This window comes from Anguilla rostrata, chromosome 15 (genome assembly GCF_018555375.3).
Source record: "Anguilla rostrata isolate EN2019 chromosome 15, ASM1855537v3, whole genome shotgun sequence".
In the NCBI taxonomy this organism is placed as follows: domain Eukaryota; kingdom Metazoa; phylum Chordata; class Actinopteri; order Anguilliformes; family Anguillidae; genus Anguilla; species Anguilla rostrata.
The window spans coordinates 29,085,277-29,103,975 of NC_057947.1; the positions used below are offsets into that span (position 1 = coordinate 29,085,277).

Below are 18,699 nucleotides of genomic sequence, written 5' to 3' on the forward strand. Positions count from 1 at the left end.
TTACAAGTTTCGCCATTTTAGCTTTCGTCATAATTTGGAATAAAAATCAGCGGAGCGCAGGCCGGCGAGCCGGGTCACACGTGTTGGACGTGCGTGCGGAACGCCCACGTTCCGTTCACTCCACAGGGCGCCGGGTGACCCAGTGCCCCCTGGATAAACTGCACCGGCAGCCGTGCCCCGCCTCCTAACAGTCACACCGGCCCGGCAGCCGAGAGCACCCCCGCGCCCGCGGAATGCAGTTTACCACAGGGATCATCAGATCTGATCCCGCAAATCCAAATCCAGATCCGGCCCCTGGTTTTCTTTCCTCCCAGGTAACCGACTGAACAATTACCGCTGTGGATTGTGCAGACTGTCTTCACACCTGACTCCCAGGCAAAGGGAGGGTGGAAAAAAATCTGCAGTTCTCGGCCCTCGAGGACTGGTGATTTGACGATCCCTGGCTTAGTGAATATGAACGAACACCACCCCCCTCTGAGCAGGTCCACATTATTTAGTACAAACTATTAGAAAAAACGCACATAAGAGTGGGTGAAAAATGACCCAAACATTCTGCAATTTTTTGTGGTATAAGTTTTATTTAGAAGTATTAAAACATTCAAGGCCCTCTCGCTGCAGTCACGGGACAAAGCAAACTGCGTGTGTGTAGTACATGTGAGCTGAGCCTAGAAATTATTTCTACAGCAACAAAATGGCGGAAGCAGCTTCAGCCAGAACTCAAGCGAGTACATAAAGCTTTGAGCCAAAAGCAGACAAAATTCATGGCAACCTCTTTTTTCTTAGCCATTGAAAAATCTGCAAGAGCTCTTTCAAGAAAATGAAAAAATTTGCAAGAATTGTTTTTAAAGGAAACATTATCGTATAGAGAATGGGGAACAAGAGACATGGTCACTGCCTTTTTTTATGAATATTTGTAAACATCCAGAAAGGAAACTGGTTCATAATTACATACTTGAGAAGTATCTTAGACAAATATTTTAGATAAATATCTTGACAACACTGATGCTATAGGTTGTAGACATTCACTTTTTTATTACATCTCACAATTCAGAAAACAGTCCATTCAGCATAGCCAGGAAAATCTATACTCGTGAACACCCCATAGCTTTTCTCTGCTTGATCACTGCCCTTCAGAAACATGTTTAAACTCTGTGCATTCTGCAGTTTGCTTAAGCTTAAATTATCTGCTGAGAAACAGCAGGAAAATGTGGTAACCACTGTGTGCCAGGCCAATTTGAGCTCTTCTCGTGTAAAACTTTTAGAAATTGTCACTATGAAACAATGACTCTGCACATTATGAAATCAGATATTATTGAACGGTGAACAGTGAATACTGAAAACAGAACTTAAATTACAGCATGTTCAGCATTCCGTCTGTTCATGGTCACAGACAGGAGTAGAATGCGATTCACCTTGAGTCAACTTTTGGTACAGGGGCACCGTCAAAAACATCTACAGAAGCTGCAGCAGTGATCGATGACAGCCAACCACCATATGAACAGCAAACCAAGGGCCTGATGTACTAACGTTTCAGCACATGCTAAACTAATAACACAACCAATGATTGGTGGAAAAATAAAAATAAAAACAAAAATAATACCTTGACCAATCAGTGGTCATGTTGTTGGTTTTTGCATGCACTAAAAAGCTAAAGGCCTTAGTAAATCAGGCTCTAGGATTGCTCTGGCTCCGTCTGTTGTTACAGGCAGAATCAAAGGGAGACTGTGTGGGGAAACGTCTTGTTCTGCTGAGGTGGTGGCACACGCTGAAGGGACAGGAGAGCATGCCGTAGGAAACACTCACACAAGGGAGACCCAACCTGAGCTCCCAGCCAACAGGACCTAAAAAAAAAAAGACATTTCCCTACAGCCAGAGGACAACTCCGTTAAGACAAACTGGTATCAGACACAGTGACGACTTTTCGTGAGGAGCAAGAGCAGCGTCTCCCCCCTCCACTACGATCTCCTCATTGGTAAAAGCTAGAGGAAGGGGGACGGACTGAATGTGACTACAGAGATTTTATATGATGAGGAAACCGAAAGATCTGGCGAAAGATTTATGAGGCAGATTAACACTGATACAAAGGTACAGGGAGTTTTATGAGTCGGAGACGATATTAATGTGACTGCAGGCTGGACTCCCTGCAGTGAATCCACACAGACAGATGTGTTCTTCGAGTTATGAAGACCGCACATGCATGCTGGTTACAGAGCCACTGAGAGAGATGAGTCGCATATAAAGCACAGCTGTTATCTTGGTGAAAGCTGAATGTGTGTGAAAGTAACCAACTGCTCTGCACTCAAGAACCATTCAACACCCCTGCCCTCTGCCACAAACAGACGCGCACGTAAAACAGTACACACACGCGCACGTGTGCACACACACACATGTGCGCGCACGCACGCACACACACACACACACACACACACAAAGCCAATCCTAATAAACTGAAACATTCGGCAAGTCGCTCCAGGGACAGCCCCCACAGGCAGTGTGTTGTGAACGTCGCCCCCTTGTGGCCGAGCTCGAGGGTTTCACAGGTGCTCGTGTCAGGAGATGAGGCCCAGTTTACATGGTGAAATGCCGTGTGTAGTCGTACTCTATCGTGGGAATGACGGCTTGCACAAATTTCAAGAAAATAAGAAGATACCTGTAATCTCCAGTTAAGAAACATTTAGGGTAATCAAGGCAGCTGCAATCATCATAATTATTGCACTTGCTTTATAGGAATGGCTGAACAGTGCTACACTGGGTACTGCAAACGCATGCAATGGAAATGCTCTGTGACAAACGTGGAGACCTCTACAGATACAATTAATTTGTTAAATATGCCTAGAGAAGAGAAACAGAGTAACAATAAAACTTACCCAATAAAAGGATAGTACATCACAGCCTAGGTTTATAAGCCAATATAAAAGGAGAAAGACCACTTACTCTTAATTTAACATTTTTCATTCATAAGCATGTGTGGTAGCGTCAATTGCGTGTGGACGACAGAGGAGTTTAATCCAGGAACACCGTATCAAGCTGCATCACAACACTCCTGAATTACACAGATCTGTCCAATTACCGTTATCATCATTCACACTAAGGGCCTGATTTACCAAGATCTTTAGGATGTGCAAAACCCTTTAGCACATGCAAAACCAACAACATGACAAATGAGTGGGTGTAGTATTTTGTTTTTCACCAATCATTGGTTGTGTTACTAGTTTTGCGAATGCTAAAAGGTTTTTGCAGGTGCTAAAGGTCTTAGGTAACCAGGCCCTTAGTGCCAACAACAGGCTCTTCCATCAGTAATCCCCAAACACACACTGACTGTGACTGACCTGGGTATGAGTAAAACAGCCATTACATTACATTTATTTAGCATATGCTTTTATCCAAAGCGACGTACAACAGCGCATATCGTGTTCAGTGGAACAACTAGAAAACACAGGTTCGATAAGGGACAATACTCATTTCGAGTGTGTTCATGAAATGAAGGATACATGTGCACTCCCAGCTCGCCCCCTCCCTCCGCCACCGTTTCGATGATCTTTTTCATCACCTCCGCATGCCTGGAGCACAGGAGAGAGGGGGGTGAGACTGTGCCTGTCCCAGCCCGGGACGGGAGAGAGGGGGGTGAGACTGTGCCTGTCCCAGCACGGGACGGGAGAGAGGGGGGTGAGACTGTGCCTGTCCCAGCACGGGAGGGAGAGAGGGGGTGAGACTGTGCCTGTCCCAGCCCGGGACGGGAGAGAGGGGGTGAGACTGTGCTGTCCCAGCCGGGACGGGAGAGAGGGGGTGAGACTGTGCCTGTCCCAGCCGGGACGGGAGAGAGGGTGAGACTGTCTGTCCAGCCGGACGGAAGAGGGTGAACGTGCCTGTCCCAGCACGGGACGGGAGAGAGGGGGGTGAGGCGGGGGTCTTGCCACTCACCTGCAGGGGTGCACGGAGCACATGGCGGGGGGCGGCAGGTGGGGGTGGTTCTCTATGGTGACGGTCTTCTTCACGTGGTCCTGGCTGATGTCCTCGTACATTTGGTCCACGCTCAGCGGCTGGCGGTCCTGGAGGGCACGGCGCACGCGTCAGCGGCTCTAGAGCTTCCCGTGTGACGTGGTCGATTTTCGCAACCGAGCAGTCATCGCAAAACTGAACTAAAACGGGAACCTCCACTGGGGAAGAAACAGGCACTAACATTCAGAGAACGGCAAATTAAAAATCCCTCTTCTGGTTCCTCTTTCAAAAGCGCCTATTTTTTTTATACTTGCATTTATAAAGGCTGAGACATTGGTGCATGGAACGATTGAATGGAACGATTCTACATTGGATTGCTGAAGCTCCGAAGCTTCCCATTTAGAAGGGGAAACTGACTGTTCTCAGTATCCACGGGTGTGATTTTAACAGCTACTGATTGGCTATGAAACCGACGCATTCAGATGAAAGCAAACACACTAATACAAATCAACGACCATGAAAACTACACGTCTGGAGTTAAAAGCCCCTTCAAATAAGGAGACTTTGAAGCTTGAGAGCCAGAAATTCAATTATGCATAGCTCCACTGTGTTCATAAACAAAGACAACTTCCTTTTTGAAAGCAAGTAAGATAAAAAAAAACAATGAAGAAAACCTGTGTTCATGTTCTTTCCTCTACCAGTTGATGTTTCCCTTTAACAGGCACCGTGAAATATTTTCTGAAAAACTAAACTCTTAATAAGACTTTAGCTGGGTGTCCATGCACCACATGTTCTCAAAACAAAAAGGAGCATTCTACTTGAGATTAATTACAGCAAATCCAGGGCATAAACCCAGTCACTTTGTAACCAATGGATATGAACCAGCGTGAGAAGTCAGAACTGGGTATAACGGAAAGCAAATTAAAAATTGTTACTTGTAAAATTCTTGGGTGAGAATGAATTTAGACTAAAGCCTGTTTTAAAGAGTTAGGCAGATTTCTGCATACAGGTGATCTGGTTTAAGCGGCGAATGTTTAAACTTTCTCAGAGACGGAACGGCATTTCCAGAACAGGGATTCAAACCTGTAGCCCCAGAGTAGCACCCATTCCTCAAACCCTTCCTACCAGGTTTTGGTATTCACAGGGTTGGGGCTACATTAGAGGGAATCAGTGCCCAGGTGTTTTAGGAAACATGGCAGAGGCCTGAGAGATCTGAGAGAGCCAAAGCGCAGGGAAATAAAACATACAGCGTTCCGTGAAATGCTGATATTATAAAGTGTTTTTTTATTTTATTTTTTTTAATAAGATTACATCAGGCTATGTCCCAGACTTGAACCACAACAAATTACACCTGTTACTTTGAGCCAATCGTCCTTGGTGTCTGACATTTGTGTTGTTCATAGATCATATTTACACAGCTGCGGAGGCATTGCAGATTCAAAGAGAAAACGTTAAAAAGGAGAGGTCACGCCCCAGACAGCTTTTTTTTTTAAGATAACGTATTTGATTTATTTTCTGTGCATGTCATCTTTGTACTGTAGCCAATTAAAACTATGGAACATGAAAAAAATAACTTGAAAAAAACTGCACGTGGTTTAAAAAAAAAAAAAAGAAGTGTAGTAGTACTGCGGTAATGTCCTCAGTGTAAACAAGTGCATTGCGAATTAGTTTGTGATACGTTACCCGCCCGCAGCAAGCCGTCAATGGTAAAGCAGGATTACATAGCTACACTGTTCATGGCTCCCTTGCCAACGCTACTACAATGTGATCACTAAGGTGCTCCCTGGTATGTTAAAAGGTTGTTCATTTTTGTCACGACAGATGTCCCAAGTAAATAATCAAGTTTGGTTTACAAAAACTGTTTGCCATTTAAGGTGGTACAGCTGATGACCTCACCGGTGTGAGGGCAGGCTGTATTGCTGGTGGTGGAGCTTCATGGTGTGGGGCTTTTTTTTTTTAATTCGCTGGTCTTGTTTTTCCCTCGGCTTTGTTGTGTACATCTCAGCCGTCCGATTTTAATTCAGTTATTACTTCCTCTTAATTAGGGGCTAATAAAATTGTGCCTGCCTGCCACGTCAGGTCACACACTTTATAGGGAGGGGTGTGGCATTGTTGGTCTGGGCTTGGGTGAAGCCTGTGCTTCTTGTTGTTTACTTAGAAGTGCTGTAATATTTACTTAATAAAGAAAAACATATTTACATAATTGTGTCAATTGTACCACCTTAAGCTGGTAGACTTGGAATATTAAGGACGATGAGCAAATTGCCAACAGTAACGACACAGGATTACCACCAAGGAGCGCTGGAGCAGCGCAACACGAGTAAATAAAACATAAATCACTTCTCGGTTTTTTAGCATTAGCCCAAATTATTAATACATCTTGTTCTAAAAGCAACGTTGTTCTAAAAAAAATTGAATTCCATAAAACCTACTCCTTCAAGGGTTATTGTCATGGTTGGAAACCCTACCCTGTAAATACAAAGGATTTAGGAGAAAGGACTTTATAATGGAGGCTAGTTCATAAGAACAACTCCACACAAAGGAACCCTGTTAGCATATTAAGTGAGGAACTGTGCGTTTCCAAATGAAATGGATTAGATTTAAAAAAATACAGTTATGATCCATTCAATATAGTTTGCTATTGATGACATCAAAACAAACCCACATTGAAACAGCTACAAGGTTGCCTCATCTCACAGTCCTGTTACCCCTCGTAATTTGACAGTGGATTTATAGATTTGGCACGCTGGTGTGATTCTCTCTAATTAAATCTGCCCCCAAACCAAGCCTGCTCATCCAGTTCCAACTGGCATCTAATAAATTCACGGTCACTGAAAACATTAGCGGCATTCTGGCTTGAATAAAACCTTGCTTGAAAGGTCATGCGACCAGTAACAAAAATAGTCTTCTCGGCTTTATGAACTTATTCTCAAGTTGCTAGAGGTCTTCACTGGGACATCCTAACCATGGCATTTAATGAGCAACCTTAATATTTTTTGAAGCCTTCAGAAGACACTTTGTTTGAATTAGTTTCCAACACACGGTTTACTTTCAATCACATAATTTTAGCACTAACAGTATGGAATCTTAATGATTATGGCCCCATGTATGAATAGACCATGTATGAATGGTCACTTCTGGCACTACGATCCTTACTTCACTCTAGTGTTTCTTTTGCGCCTCTACATCATGAAACCTATGCACTTGTTGTACGTCGCTCTGGATAAGAGCGTCTGCTAAATGCCTATAATGTAATGTAATGTAGACCATATGAAAGCGAGACAAGCTGCACAGAATATTCTCTGAGCTTGTAATTAAAATGGACCTTTGCTGAAAAGACAAGAGTGTTGTCACCGAAGGGTTAGGCAAGTACCTCGTCGTAGCCGAAGAGCCAGAGCCGAGGGGTTTGGTAGTACTTGTCGTACGTGATGTAGAGGTCGTAGGTGCGGGTCTGCAGGATGGCGTCTTCGCCCCCGGCGTCGGCTTTGGCTTTGCTAGCTTCCATCACCTTGCTGGTGTCCAGAGTCGCCTGTGTGGGGGGGGGAAGGTTGAGGGCGCAACTTAGGGTCCAAACGGCAGGGCTGGCACGCAGAGGTGGGTAACCCGGCTTCGAAGAGTAAAAAGACTGACCATGTATTTGCTCCACCAACATGCACTAAACCAGCTGATTACAATAATTAGTTCTCCTATCATGCTGAAGAGTTATGCTAATTAGAATCAGCTGGTTTAGTGCATGGTGGTGGAGCAAATACATGGTCAGTCTTTTTACACTTCGAAGCCAGGTGACCCACCTCTGCTGGCACCTCATAAATGTGCAAAAGATTTGCGTTTTATCACAGCTATGGCCTTAATATGGAACGGTTTGTATGCCAAACAAAAATAGGAACATGAACGTGAATAAACTCTACCTCGTCCGTTTCCAAAAGTCCGCTCTCCTCGTACTCTGAAAAGATTACAGGAGAGAGTTATGGCTTGCCGTTATATTAACATCGGATGGGTTTCTCATGCTGTCCAGAGAATAAAGGGTTAATCCAGACATCCCGGATTCAGGCGAGAGCCACTCCGGGCGCATGCGTACCTTCCATGTCAGCGGCCTCTCCTTCATCATCATCATCCTCGTCATTTCCACTTGCGCCTGAGCGCGCGTTCATGTTCATATTGTCCTAAAAGCACACTGAAATCTGTCAATAACTTCAGACTTTCACTGTCAAAAATTTACAACCAGAAATAGCATTTTTAAATTCCCAAACATGTAAAATGTTCCACTTTAATAATGATTCAATGTAATCAATCAAAAGTACAACTTATTAGAACTCAACAAATATTCAAAATATTTCATCATATTGCTGGACATATTGGGGGTATCTCTGACCAAAACAAGTATTGGCTGTCTACACCTGTCCATTCATGTTTAGCCATCGATAGCAGTATATGATTTTTAAAGCCTACCTTCTTGTCCAATGTGATTTCCCTTACTGCTTCTGTTACTCCTGATACGCCTGTGAGAAATACAGGCAGACAATCCTTCATCTTCGCTTTTAATTATTCACAGGAGAAACAGTTGTAACATGAAAAAAAAAAAACTTTAATTATTTTGAACAAGCCTACCCAGCTACCAAACTTTCAACTTGCAGGACTGTCACCCTAAAATAGACAACCCTTGAAGGTGTAAGATCAGAAATATGTTATTAGAATGCTCTTAACTGAACATTTTAATGCCGATGTAACAGTCACCACTGGCAATTGAAAGCAATGGAGTTCTAGAACACCGAGTTTCCAGAAACATTCCAAAAAACCTACACATCAGAGGGTTAATACAAGTACGGAATAACTCTCTCCATAAAGGGAAAAGGAAAAAAAAAACAGCAGTGATTGGGCTGCCAGGTCGAGTGAACCCCACCTGAGTTGTGATAGGTGTCCACCCATCCCCCGTCGCCATCGTCCTCCTCTATAATGGCTTCTAGCTCATCGGAGTACTCCATCTGTTTACACCGCTTGTAGCATGGAACTGCAGGCAAGGGATCACAATCGGCCATTTTACCCACCTCACACTAGTCATTTAGGTGATTGTAGCAGTTTACCGTTTAAAAAGAACCTAGATTCCACAAGAAAACGATACGTCTGGGCTATTTCCATGCAAAGGTATATGGTTCACGAGAGAGGTTTTTCTGAGAACAGCCCTAGTTTCCTTAATAACAGGTTTTCCACTGCAAAATCTGTATCAATGAATGGAAACCAACATTAAACATACATGTACGTTTTAGTTTTCTTTTTATGAACTTAATTATCTTACTGGATGTGCACTACATTTTTCTTGACGAGATTTTCACTGTTACTATAGATTCATTGTACTTCATGTCAGTCGATGATAACTACTAGTTATTACATGTTTTATGTCTGCTTCTAGTGGGGTGACCTTCCCCACTCAAAATTTAAAAAGCAATCCAAAAATCTACTGTACTCTACACATCACTTCTCACCATTGCGAGTCAGTAAGAACTGCTTGTCTTTAGGCAAATAAGGCTTCACTTTTGCTTCCTCCCCTGACGCCCTGATAGGAGAAAAAGAAAAATCACAAACAGGTTTTTTTTTTATATGCCAGTAACTACATGAACATGCATTAAAAAAAGTCAAAAAAGAGCTACAATTCCTCCACAGGTCACCCGATATGGAAAGTAAATAAAGCTCTAACACAGTCTGCACTTTAACCTCATGTTCATTGTTTCATTCAAAACCCAATGTGCTGGAGTAGACTATTGAGTCTACAAAAACAGCGTTACTGTCCAAACACTTATGCACTACACCACACACATAATACACATACACTGTGCAGATGGATAACTGAAAGGGAAACTAGGAACCCTGCTCAAGGAATGAATGTCATTATTATTACCAACGGTTGCACCTGAAAACCACTACAAGGATGCCGTCCAGCCACCTTCTCAGCTACATCTGTTTTCAATAAAATCATGCATTCAGTTGTTGTTTTCCATTTACTAAAACTGGATTACTTCCGGAGTTTTGTTTCAGATGATAAGCAGGTATTTAAAATGACCGCATGTCAGTAATATCAAATGCATAATATTGTCTATTGTCACAGACTAAAATAATCAAGTTTCACTTTCATCAACATTAGCACAAAATTAAAAGTAGAAAAAAGAAAAGCAGAATGAATGAAAAAAGGAGTGGCAGATGTGCTTCAGGCCAGCAAGAGAGGGATAAAAGAGGAATAGATTGGCGGTTGGGCTGGGCAATATATCGATATTATATCAATATCGTGATATGAGACTACACATCGTCTGGGATTTTGTATATCGTAATATTGTGATATGCCATAAGTGTTGTCTTTTCCTGCTTTTAAAGGCAGCATTACAGTAAAGTGATGTCATTTTCTGAACTTATCAAGACTGTTCTATTATTTGCTTTAACCCACTTAGTTATTACATAGGCATTCTTGATTATTATTTATCAAAAATCTCATTGTGTAAAAATTGTGAAAGTACCAATAGTCATCCCCACAATATCATCACAATATCAATATCGAGGTATTTCGTCAAAAATATTGTGATATTTGATTTTGTCCATATCGCCCATCCCTAATTGGCGGTCAGTAACGAGGACAATAAAATCAATAGACAATAAATCAATATCCAAGCAATGTAAAAAAATAAATAAATAAATAAATAAACTAATCAGAAGAATGAGGAGAACCTGAGCCATCAGAACTTTGGAGCTACAGTGTACATTTAGAACAGCGCAGACAGATTTTTTTCTATGTCAACATGATTCTTTCTCAGAATGTTTAGACCCTTTAGACAGCCCCCAGCTCAGAATTCAATGCCTCTCAAACAGACGCACGCCCTCGTACACACACATGCACCACGCACACACGCACACACACACGCACATACACACACAGGCATGTGCACAAACACACAATGCTCACCATTTCCATGTGGGGCAGTGATGAACTAAATGGTCTCCTGCAGCCACAAACTGAACGAAAAAAAGAGACAATGGTGACAGTTGAACGGTGCAGTCCATTCATGCGTAGGTGTCTCAAAGAATAATGTTAAAATCTGGATAATGTGCATATCAATAACAAGACTCTATCCTCTCCTTTCAGATTAAAAACGCTATAGGCTCTGTAATTTTACATTACATCTCTTCATTAAAAAGTGTTACATGTCTGCAACACTTCATTTAGGGTACCTATTGCTTCAGTGCAAAAAAATATAGATTTTTGGATGTTGCTTTTCATGCATTATATAAGATAGTCCACCTTTTGTGCATTCCTATGTTTATCATTATGAAGGTTTGTATTTGGATGAGATATCAACTGTGCTTTAAGTACAGCAAAATCGACATTCTTTGGACTAATGCACAGGCGATTTCCTCACCTCTTCTGGTGTGATGACACCCGTTTCCTTGAACTTTGATTCCTGGGCAAAAATAAGATCAAATAAAAGTTTTTTTTAAAATCTCGTTACTCGAGTATGACTCCTGTGTAGACATTTATTTAGATGACAACACAACCCTGCCCTATTGTAACTTGAGCCTGTGACGAAACATTGTACTACTCTGCAGGGACATTACCTAAGTAGTGTATCGACGTTCGTGAGAGGGCGAAGAATTCCGGTATTAACTCCTCTGAAATGGGACATTTCACACGAACTTAAATAAATGGGTAATGTAGACCAACAGCGACGGTTTGATGACATATCATACATTAAATTCAAATAATTTGGTACACTTCCTAATCCGGGTTTCGGATACCAGTTATTCACTGGTTCACAAACTGGTCTATGCACATTTAGCCGTTTGAAAGATTTCAGTTGACAAATGACAATCCAGAAGAACTAAACAGCTTTAACAAAATCATTGGTACTATAAAAAGAAAATCAAACAAACAGAATAACACTTATATTCAATGAAACAAAATAAAGTGAACCGCGAGTTGTGTTTGAGATAGTGAGCTTTAACGAATAGCTAGTGAGCTATTATTTCCTCGACAGTTAGCTAGCAAACCACATCAGCAGCGTAAACTTGTAACCTCATAGTTAGCTAAACGAATTTAAATTAGACAGAGAGCACACCCGTCAACCAATTTCGACAACACTGTCGTGAAATAATCTCCCATTCGCTAACACTGGTCGCTAACATTAGCTAGGTAGCCAGCTATAATTTACCTTCAGTACTGGTGTGAGAAACTCGGCCACTCCAAGAGCGGTGCCTTTCACAGAATTTATAACGTTTTGCATGCTGTTAGCTAGCTATCCCACTCGTGGCCTTTCGTGTCACAGGCGAGGACTGTCAGCCTTCAGTTTAAAGAGGTTTCTTTAGGTATATTCCTCTTTTACACAATCGAAAGCTGTTTACGGATCCCACCAGCAATCGGCTGACCACATGACCCCGCTCATCTGACAGTCACTTCCGCAGCTCTGAGCTCTCTTCTCGCGTTATTTCGCGATGCTCTGATCTTACGTTGGCTAATGCTGGAGTGATTCGATTTGTGTCTAGTGAAAACATTCTTAATTAATGATATCAAGGTTTCACGAAATTAAATTAAATTAATGGCAACTTAGAGTGATACCCATTATAATGACTTGATTATCATGTCTATTTTTTCAACCAGCATGCCAATTATTACATTAATATTTAAAGTAAATGGCCATCCACGAACAACCAGCTAATTTCACGAATTATTTCTACCTCCTGACTGAAGGATTGCGCCAATGAGTAAATCCAGTTGATTGGAACAAAATACTGGGGAGGATCTTTACTTTATGAACCTGGATTTTCCACCTCCTCTCGGGAAACCGAATTTTATAATATATCGTGTAGTGTAAAGTACTACACATTTATAGACAGAATTGACACTAGATGAGAGTATGCAGTACAATATATGCTTTGTTTCTTGTAATTTATATTTACTTTTAAGTTTTACAATCCAATAAAATGAACTATGTGTAAACGCCACAATTTAGGCGCAATACACCCATACCTTACGCATGGGTTTGATTTGTTTGGTAGCAGGAACACGTTTCTCTAAGGGTGACGTAGCGTTAATTCAATGAATACTGCGCATGTGTCCTTGACGTAAATTGTTTTCACCGTATTGAAGTCGGAAGTAGACTGGGGCATGAAGACAGCTAAGTAGTGTAAGACGAGCAGAGGGTCAGGTAAATCACAACTGAAGTTACAAATGCTTGTTTGTGCGTGAAAAGGAGTGAGCTGTATAGTATTCAATTTTGTGATTTCCGTCGGTCAAACGGCGTTTGGTTCCAGTACATGGTGCATGCGAACGACGCTAATGAAAGTTTCCATTTCTTCGTTATAGCTGGTTGGACCGTATTAGAACTGGAATTACTTGTCTCGGGCGCAGTATTGTTTCCAGGTGTAATATTACGCTTACATCAAATAGTACTCAGGTCTAAAATCACCTGTGTGCGTGCCTACAACTTCCACGTAAACCTCTGGGCATGTTCTCAAGAAACCTGGCAGTAAAGTAAACGGCTTCGTTTATCATAAAATTTGAGGTGATTTTGTATTCTGATGACTTATGTAATGTAAACGTCAGCGAGAAATCGAACAGTCATTAATAAGAAACTGGTTTGTTGAAGCCTCTTGAAGTGGAATGTAATCGCAGCCGTATATGCTACAAAGTAGCTATATTAATGCAATCTTGCCAGCCCACTTTCCGGCATTTTAAAGCATTATCCTGTTGCATATATTTATGCGACTGTGCATATAAAATAACAAATATCACTAGTCAGATATAAAATAACACTAAAATCATAAATCTGGCATTAACTAATATTGTATTGTCGATGTCAGTAGTGCTCCAGCAACAATCTCAACAGCCCTATAGAGTTTTGCTTCTCTGTCTTGTCATTGCTGGAACTTTTGTACGTCTGCGACTCACAAGGTAGCCATTTCTGCTCTGAAGGGTTCTGAGGCATTCCGTGACTGTTTCGGATTAGATAATGTTTTTGTGTGGTTTGCAGTGGAGCCCTCTGTGTTGTCAACGACCCCGTCCTGCCACGATGGGCTTCCGCTTCTGCCCAGGAATCTGCCTCTGCTCGCGATCCTCAGCCTACACCCTCGCCCTCGGCTTTGGGTTCGTTAGTCTGGGCACCAGTCGCATCCTCCTCCTCAAGTTTTCAGCCAATGCAGGTATATCTTATTTGCTGAAAAAAGCACTTTAGTGTCCGATTATGCTTGGAGAGCATATGGCATCCTTCTGAAATATAATAACAGTAGTTTTCTTAATTTACATACATTAATGGATCCTAAAATATTTTTGTTTACCGGGAAAGGACATGAAGTATGTAGAAGGAATTCGAAAGTTTTCTTCTTTTTTTTCTTAGTTGATGAATTTTGGTATTCTCTGTGTTGTTTTCAGAAAATAAATATGACTACCTTCCTGCCTCAGTGAATCTGTTTGCTGAGGCCATTAAGCTGGTCTTCTGTCTGGTGATGTCTTTGAGGGTGATGATTCAGGGTAAGTATGAGGTTTACCAATACAGTTCAAGAATGGCCTTTTAAAAAAATCACATGGCACACCTTAAAAGCCAATGGCAAAACCATATTGTTCAGGTACAAAGCTACAAAGTATTCTCTGTACATGTATTCATAATATTAATTACAAAAGAGGAAAACGCACTTACGAAATAGCACAGTGTTATCAAATACATGGTGAGATGCAGCGTGGTGAGATGTGGCTTTAATCAGTTTTTTTTTTCCCTCTCCCAAACTTGAATGTCCTGTTCTCAGAAGGCCGTTCCTACAAAGAATGGGGCTGTTCCTCTTGTGCCGCCTTCCTCAGTTACATGAAATGGTCTGTTCCTGCATTCCTCTACTTCCTGGACAACCTGATCATCTTTTACGTGCTGACCTACCTGCAGCCTGTAAGCACGTTCTTCGCAGACATTCTTACCGTTTCAGTGAAGCTTCTTTGCATCTCTTCCCGTCCTTAATCTTGATTTCCTTTTCTGTCTTGCCCAGGCCATGGTGGTTCTGTTTTCCAATTTTGTCATCCTGACCACTGCAGTGCTGTTCCGGGTTGTGCTGAAGTGAGTATTTACGGAGCTGGTGAGTGCAGAGAAGGATTTGTGTCATTATGGTTCTCTTCCCCATTATTGATGATGTGGTATTTCCCCTCCCCCCCCCTTCCTCCAGGAGGCGCTTGTCCTGGGTCCAGTGGGCGTCACTGGTAATCCTCTTCCTTTCCATTGTTTCCCTGACGATGGGCAAGGGAGGGAACCAGCACGTCACTGCGGTGCACGATGTCCACCTTGGCCAGCACTCCGCCCCTTCAAACAGCTGCCTGACATTCACCCGCCTGGAGGCGGAGCAACGCAGCCACGGCAACGGAAACGTAACCGGCTGGGGCGGAGCCTGGGGCAGTGGTCTGAACGGCACGCTCAGCAGCCAGAGCCTGGGCCACGCCTTGCTCTTCGTGCAGTGCTTCATCTCCTCCATGGCCAACATCTACAACGAGAAGATCCTGAAGGAGGGCGACCAGCTGACCGAGAGCATCTTCATCCAGAACAGCAAGCTGTACGTGTTTGGGCTGGTCTTCAACGGGCTGACCCTGGGCGCGCACACGCCCTCCCGCGCCCTGGCCGCCCACTGCGGCCTGCTGTACGGGCACAACCGCTACTCCGTGGCGCTCGTCTTCGTCACGGCCGCCCTGGGCCTGTCGGTGGCCTTCATCCTCAAGTTCCGGGACAACATGTTCCACGTGCTGACGGGCCAGATCACCACCGTCCTCATCACCGCCCTCTCCCTCTTCCTGTTCGACTTTCGGCCGTCGGCGGACTTCTTCCTGCAGGCCCCCGTGGTGCTGCTGGCCATCTTCGTCTACAACGCCAGCCGGGCGCGGGACCCTGAGTACGCCCTGCAGTGGGACAAGCTGCGGGTCATCAACGGCGAGGTGTCCGAGAGGCCCCTGGGGGTGAGGAAGCTTTGCTAGGCCCGCTGGGCCCTGCGCTCTGATGCTCACCCCGTCAGATCGGTCCAGTTTCTCTGTGGCTGAGATGATTCGATTTGCACTTAAAATTGGACTCTTTGCACTAAAACTAGGTATAGGTATCGGTATATTAGTTAATTTGGGAGTTATAGTGATGAGCCTGGGCTAATTAGTTGATTTAGATGAATGCAGGACATTTGGGAGTAATGGTGACTCAAGTTGTTTTTCAGTACACCTTTAATGGAACCTTTTTGCATGACATGGCTCTTCAGTACTCCCGTATAGGAGCATTTGCTCCTGAAAATTGATTTCTGTTAATTGGGAGGATAATTTAGCTGCACAGCTACTAATATAGGATACATTAGTGTGCTCCTAAATTTTTCTAAAAATGTTAGCATAGAGCCCGGTACAAACCAAGCACAAATCACTCCTTCCTCGTTTATTGTAGTGTCCAATTCTAGCCTGAAGAGGGAGCTGTCGGTTCAGCTACATGTTTGCCCTATACTAACAAAAAGCACACACATGCACTCTCTTTGGAGCTGTGCTTGACTAAGTAACCAAAAAATGCTTTAACAAATCTGGAATCTGCAAACTGCTCACAGGCTTTGTGTGAGGAGTTTGTATTTAGCAATTAGTACGAGCACTAGCTAGCCTGGCACATGGCCATGACAGCTTTTTTCCCCTCTACAGCTAAGCAGTTCTCAGGAGTGCTTTTCAGAATTATACTGTCGGGACAGGAATGGGTTGTGCTCCAGCTTGAAGTCGGTAAAAAAATCTAAGCCCATGTTTTCGTGTTCCGTGTCTTAGGACGGCGAAGAGCTGGAGAGGCTGACGAAGCCGTACGCGGATAGCGAGTCAGAGGAAGAGTCCCTTTAAGGCCGCGGACCGGCGTTCACGCGGGTGACGTTTTCATCTGCGTCGGCCTGCGGCCGCTCTGAGCTGCGTGCAGCCGGCTTTGTGCCAACCGTCTCACGTGCCTGTTTACCGTATGTGTCAACAACAACAAAAAAAACCGTGCCTCCCTTCCATTCAAAGTAAGGAAAATCCCAAATGCGCTCGTTTCGAAACGCACGGCTGTGATTGACTTGTGACTCGCCAGCTCTGCGAGGAGCTGTTTGGCTGGGCCATGATCCGTGGCGTTGGAGATGCCCATACAGACCCTCTTTCAAGTTATCATGTGAAACGTTGATCCCACCCTAACGACTGTCACATTTTCAGAATCCTTACTCCTTTACACAGTTTACTCTACACTAAGTGCAATCAGCAGAATTTTAGAAATATGTCTCAAGGAATACTGCTGTTCTTAATTGTTTAACAAAGTTTTTTTTTTGGTCTGTGAGAAATCAACAGTTCTTTTGACACTGAGGAAATATCGAGAATTAGCTGCCTGTGGATCCAGTGATATCCATGCTTTTCAGATGAGTTATTTGTAATAGCTGCACTACTAGTAACGACTACTGTCATTACTAGTAGTGCAGTTATATATTCGGTTCAAAGTGTCTTATATTAATGAATCAATGCCCTTTGCACGTTCAAATGTGTTTTGGGCTTTTTACACCCCAGTCATAGGGTTTTAACACTACTTATTTAAGCATGAAACAAGGGTCAATTGCAGTGTGCTTAGCTGGAGTTTAAACCTCAGGTTTAAACCTCTAGACCACAGAACTGACTTACAACTGGAACCGCTAATCCTTATTCCAGTTTTGGATTAGCTGATCCAGTTGTAATGCTGTTCTGTGGTCTTTAGGTTTAAAATCCTGTGGTTCAAAATCCAGTTAAGCACATTGCAATTGACCCCTAGGGTTTAATTACATAGATGAACACTTGTTTTCATGTTTTTAATTGCTTTGACTCAATTTGGGCAAAGCCATTTGCAACTGAATTTCATAAAGATTTTACTAATGTGTCAACACGATTCTTGGATACTTAGTTAACATTGTAAAACGTGTCTTGAGGTCTGACTTTTGGAACTCAGTTAAGAGTTTTGCACATCAGAACAGTGCTGTGAATAACAAGGGAAAGGCAAAGCAACTAGAAAAACCCGGAAAACAACGAGGACTACTTTGAATGGTTTTAATTAACATATTGTAAGTGAAGTAAGCTGCCTTTGTGAAGGAGCTGAGCCACCAGCCTTGGCAGTATATTTATTGTATTACAAGGTAGGAATTTACGATGAGCAGTTTTGTCTCTGGATCTAAGCTGTATTTTGTGGACTGGTGTGTTTATATCTTAAGTGTATTTGCCGTAAGCTGTGCTTACTATGGGGTGAGAATAAGTGAGAGTACATGAAATAATAAAGAATTTTATAAATTATTAATGAAATGTAATTGATTATTGCCATTTTTATCATGGTTCCAGCATGCTTTAGATATGCTTCTGGTGATCTGTCCATATCATGTGATTCAAATGAACATTTCTGGTGTATGACAGGTTTCGGTATGACAGGAACTGTATCAGATTTTTAAAAAATCGTATTAACAAATAAATAATTATGACACTGAAAATGATTTGTATTTCAGAGGTTACTAAATTGTAAATTAATTTATTAGTAGAGGACCACCGGCAATACTGGGGAAATATTAAAAACATATACTGATCTTATGGCGATATTGTATCTGGTTTTTTATTTTGGGGTAAAAATTTAAGGGTAATTTGAATAAGAATTTTTTTAAAAGTTCAAACGATAGGAAATGCCTGTAAAGAATGTGTCATACGATTGTACGAAGTCCCAAAAAGGTACATCTTGGCAGTCACTGGCACTGTTTGAATAAATCAGTAATTGCTGT

General features: G+C 42.6%; 2 protein-coding genes across 6 annotated transcripts; one reads left to right on the plus strand and one right to left on the minus strand.

Moving 5' to 3' along the window:
* Positions 1-719: 719 nt before the first annotated feature.
* Positions 720-12,420, minus strand: atg3 (autophagy related 3). The gene is made up of 12 exons (XM_064310372.1): positions 12,129-12,420; positions 11,340-11,381; positions 10,886-10,935; positions 9,420-9,490; positions 8,840-8,947; positions 8,389-8,438; positions 8,018-8,102; positions 7,848-7,882; positions 7,313-7,468; positions 3,922-4,049; positions 3,492-3,560; positions 720-2,650 (listed from the first exon to the last, which is right to left on the minus strand). The coding sequence occupies exons 1-12, from the start codon at positions 12,198-12,200 to the stop codon at positions 2,569-2,571; spliced, it is 948 nt and encodes a 315-aa protein (XP_064166442.1). The 5' UTR covers positions 12,201-12,420; the 3' UTR covers positions 720-2,568.
* Positions 11,517-18,417, plus strand: slc35a5 (solute carrier family 35 member A5). 5 transcript variants are annotated; one of them, XM_064310369.1, is made up of 8 exons: positions 11,561-11,625; positions 13,055-13,121; positions 13,947-14,115; positions 14,345-14,443; positions 14,716-14,849; positions 14,947-15,014; positions 15,121-15,898; positions 16,721-18,417. In XM_064310369.1, exons 3-8 carry the CDS (start codon positions 13,986-13,988, stop codon positions 16,787-16,789), a joined length of 1,278 nt encoding a protein of 425 aa, XP_064166439.1. In that variant the 5' UTR covers positions 11,561-11,625; positions 13,055-13,121; positions 13,947-13,985; the 3' UTR covers positions 16,790-18,417. The 5 variants fall into 5 exon arrangements, with proteins under 5 accessions (XP_064166441.1, XP_064166439.1, XP_064166438.1 ...); XM_064310371.1 differs by lacking the exon at positions 13,055-13,121 and having other exon boundaries at positions 11,517-11,626; XM_064310368.1 differs by lacking the exon at positions 11,561-11,625 and having other exon boundaries at positions 12,968-13,121.
* The last annotated feature ends 282 nt before the right edge of the window (positions 18,418-18,699 follow it).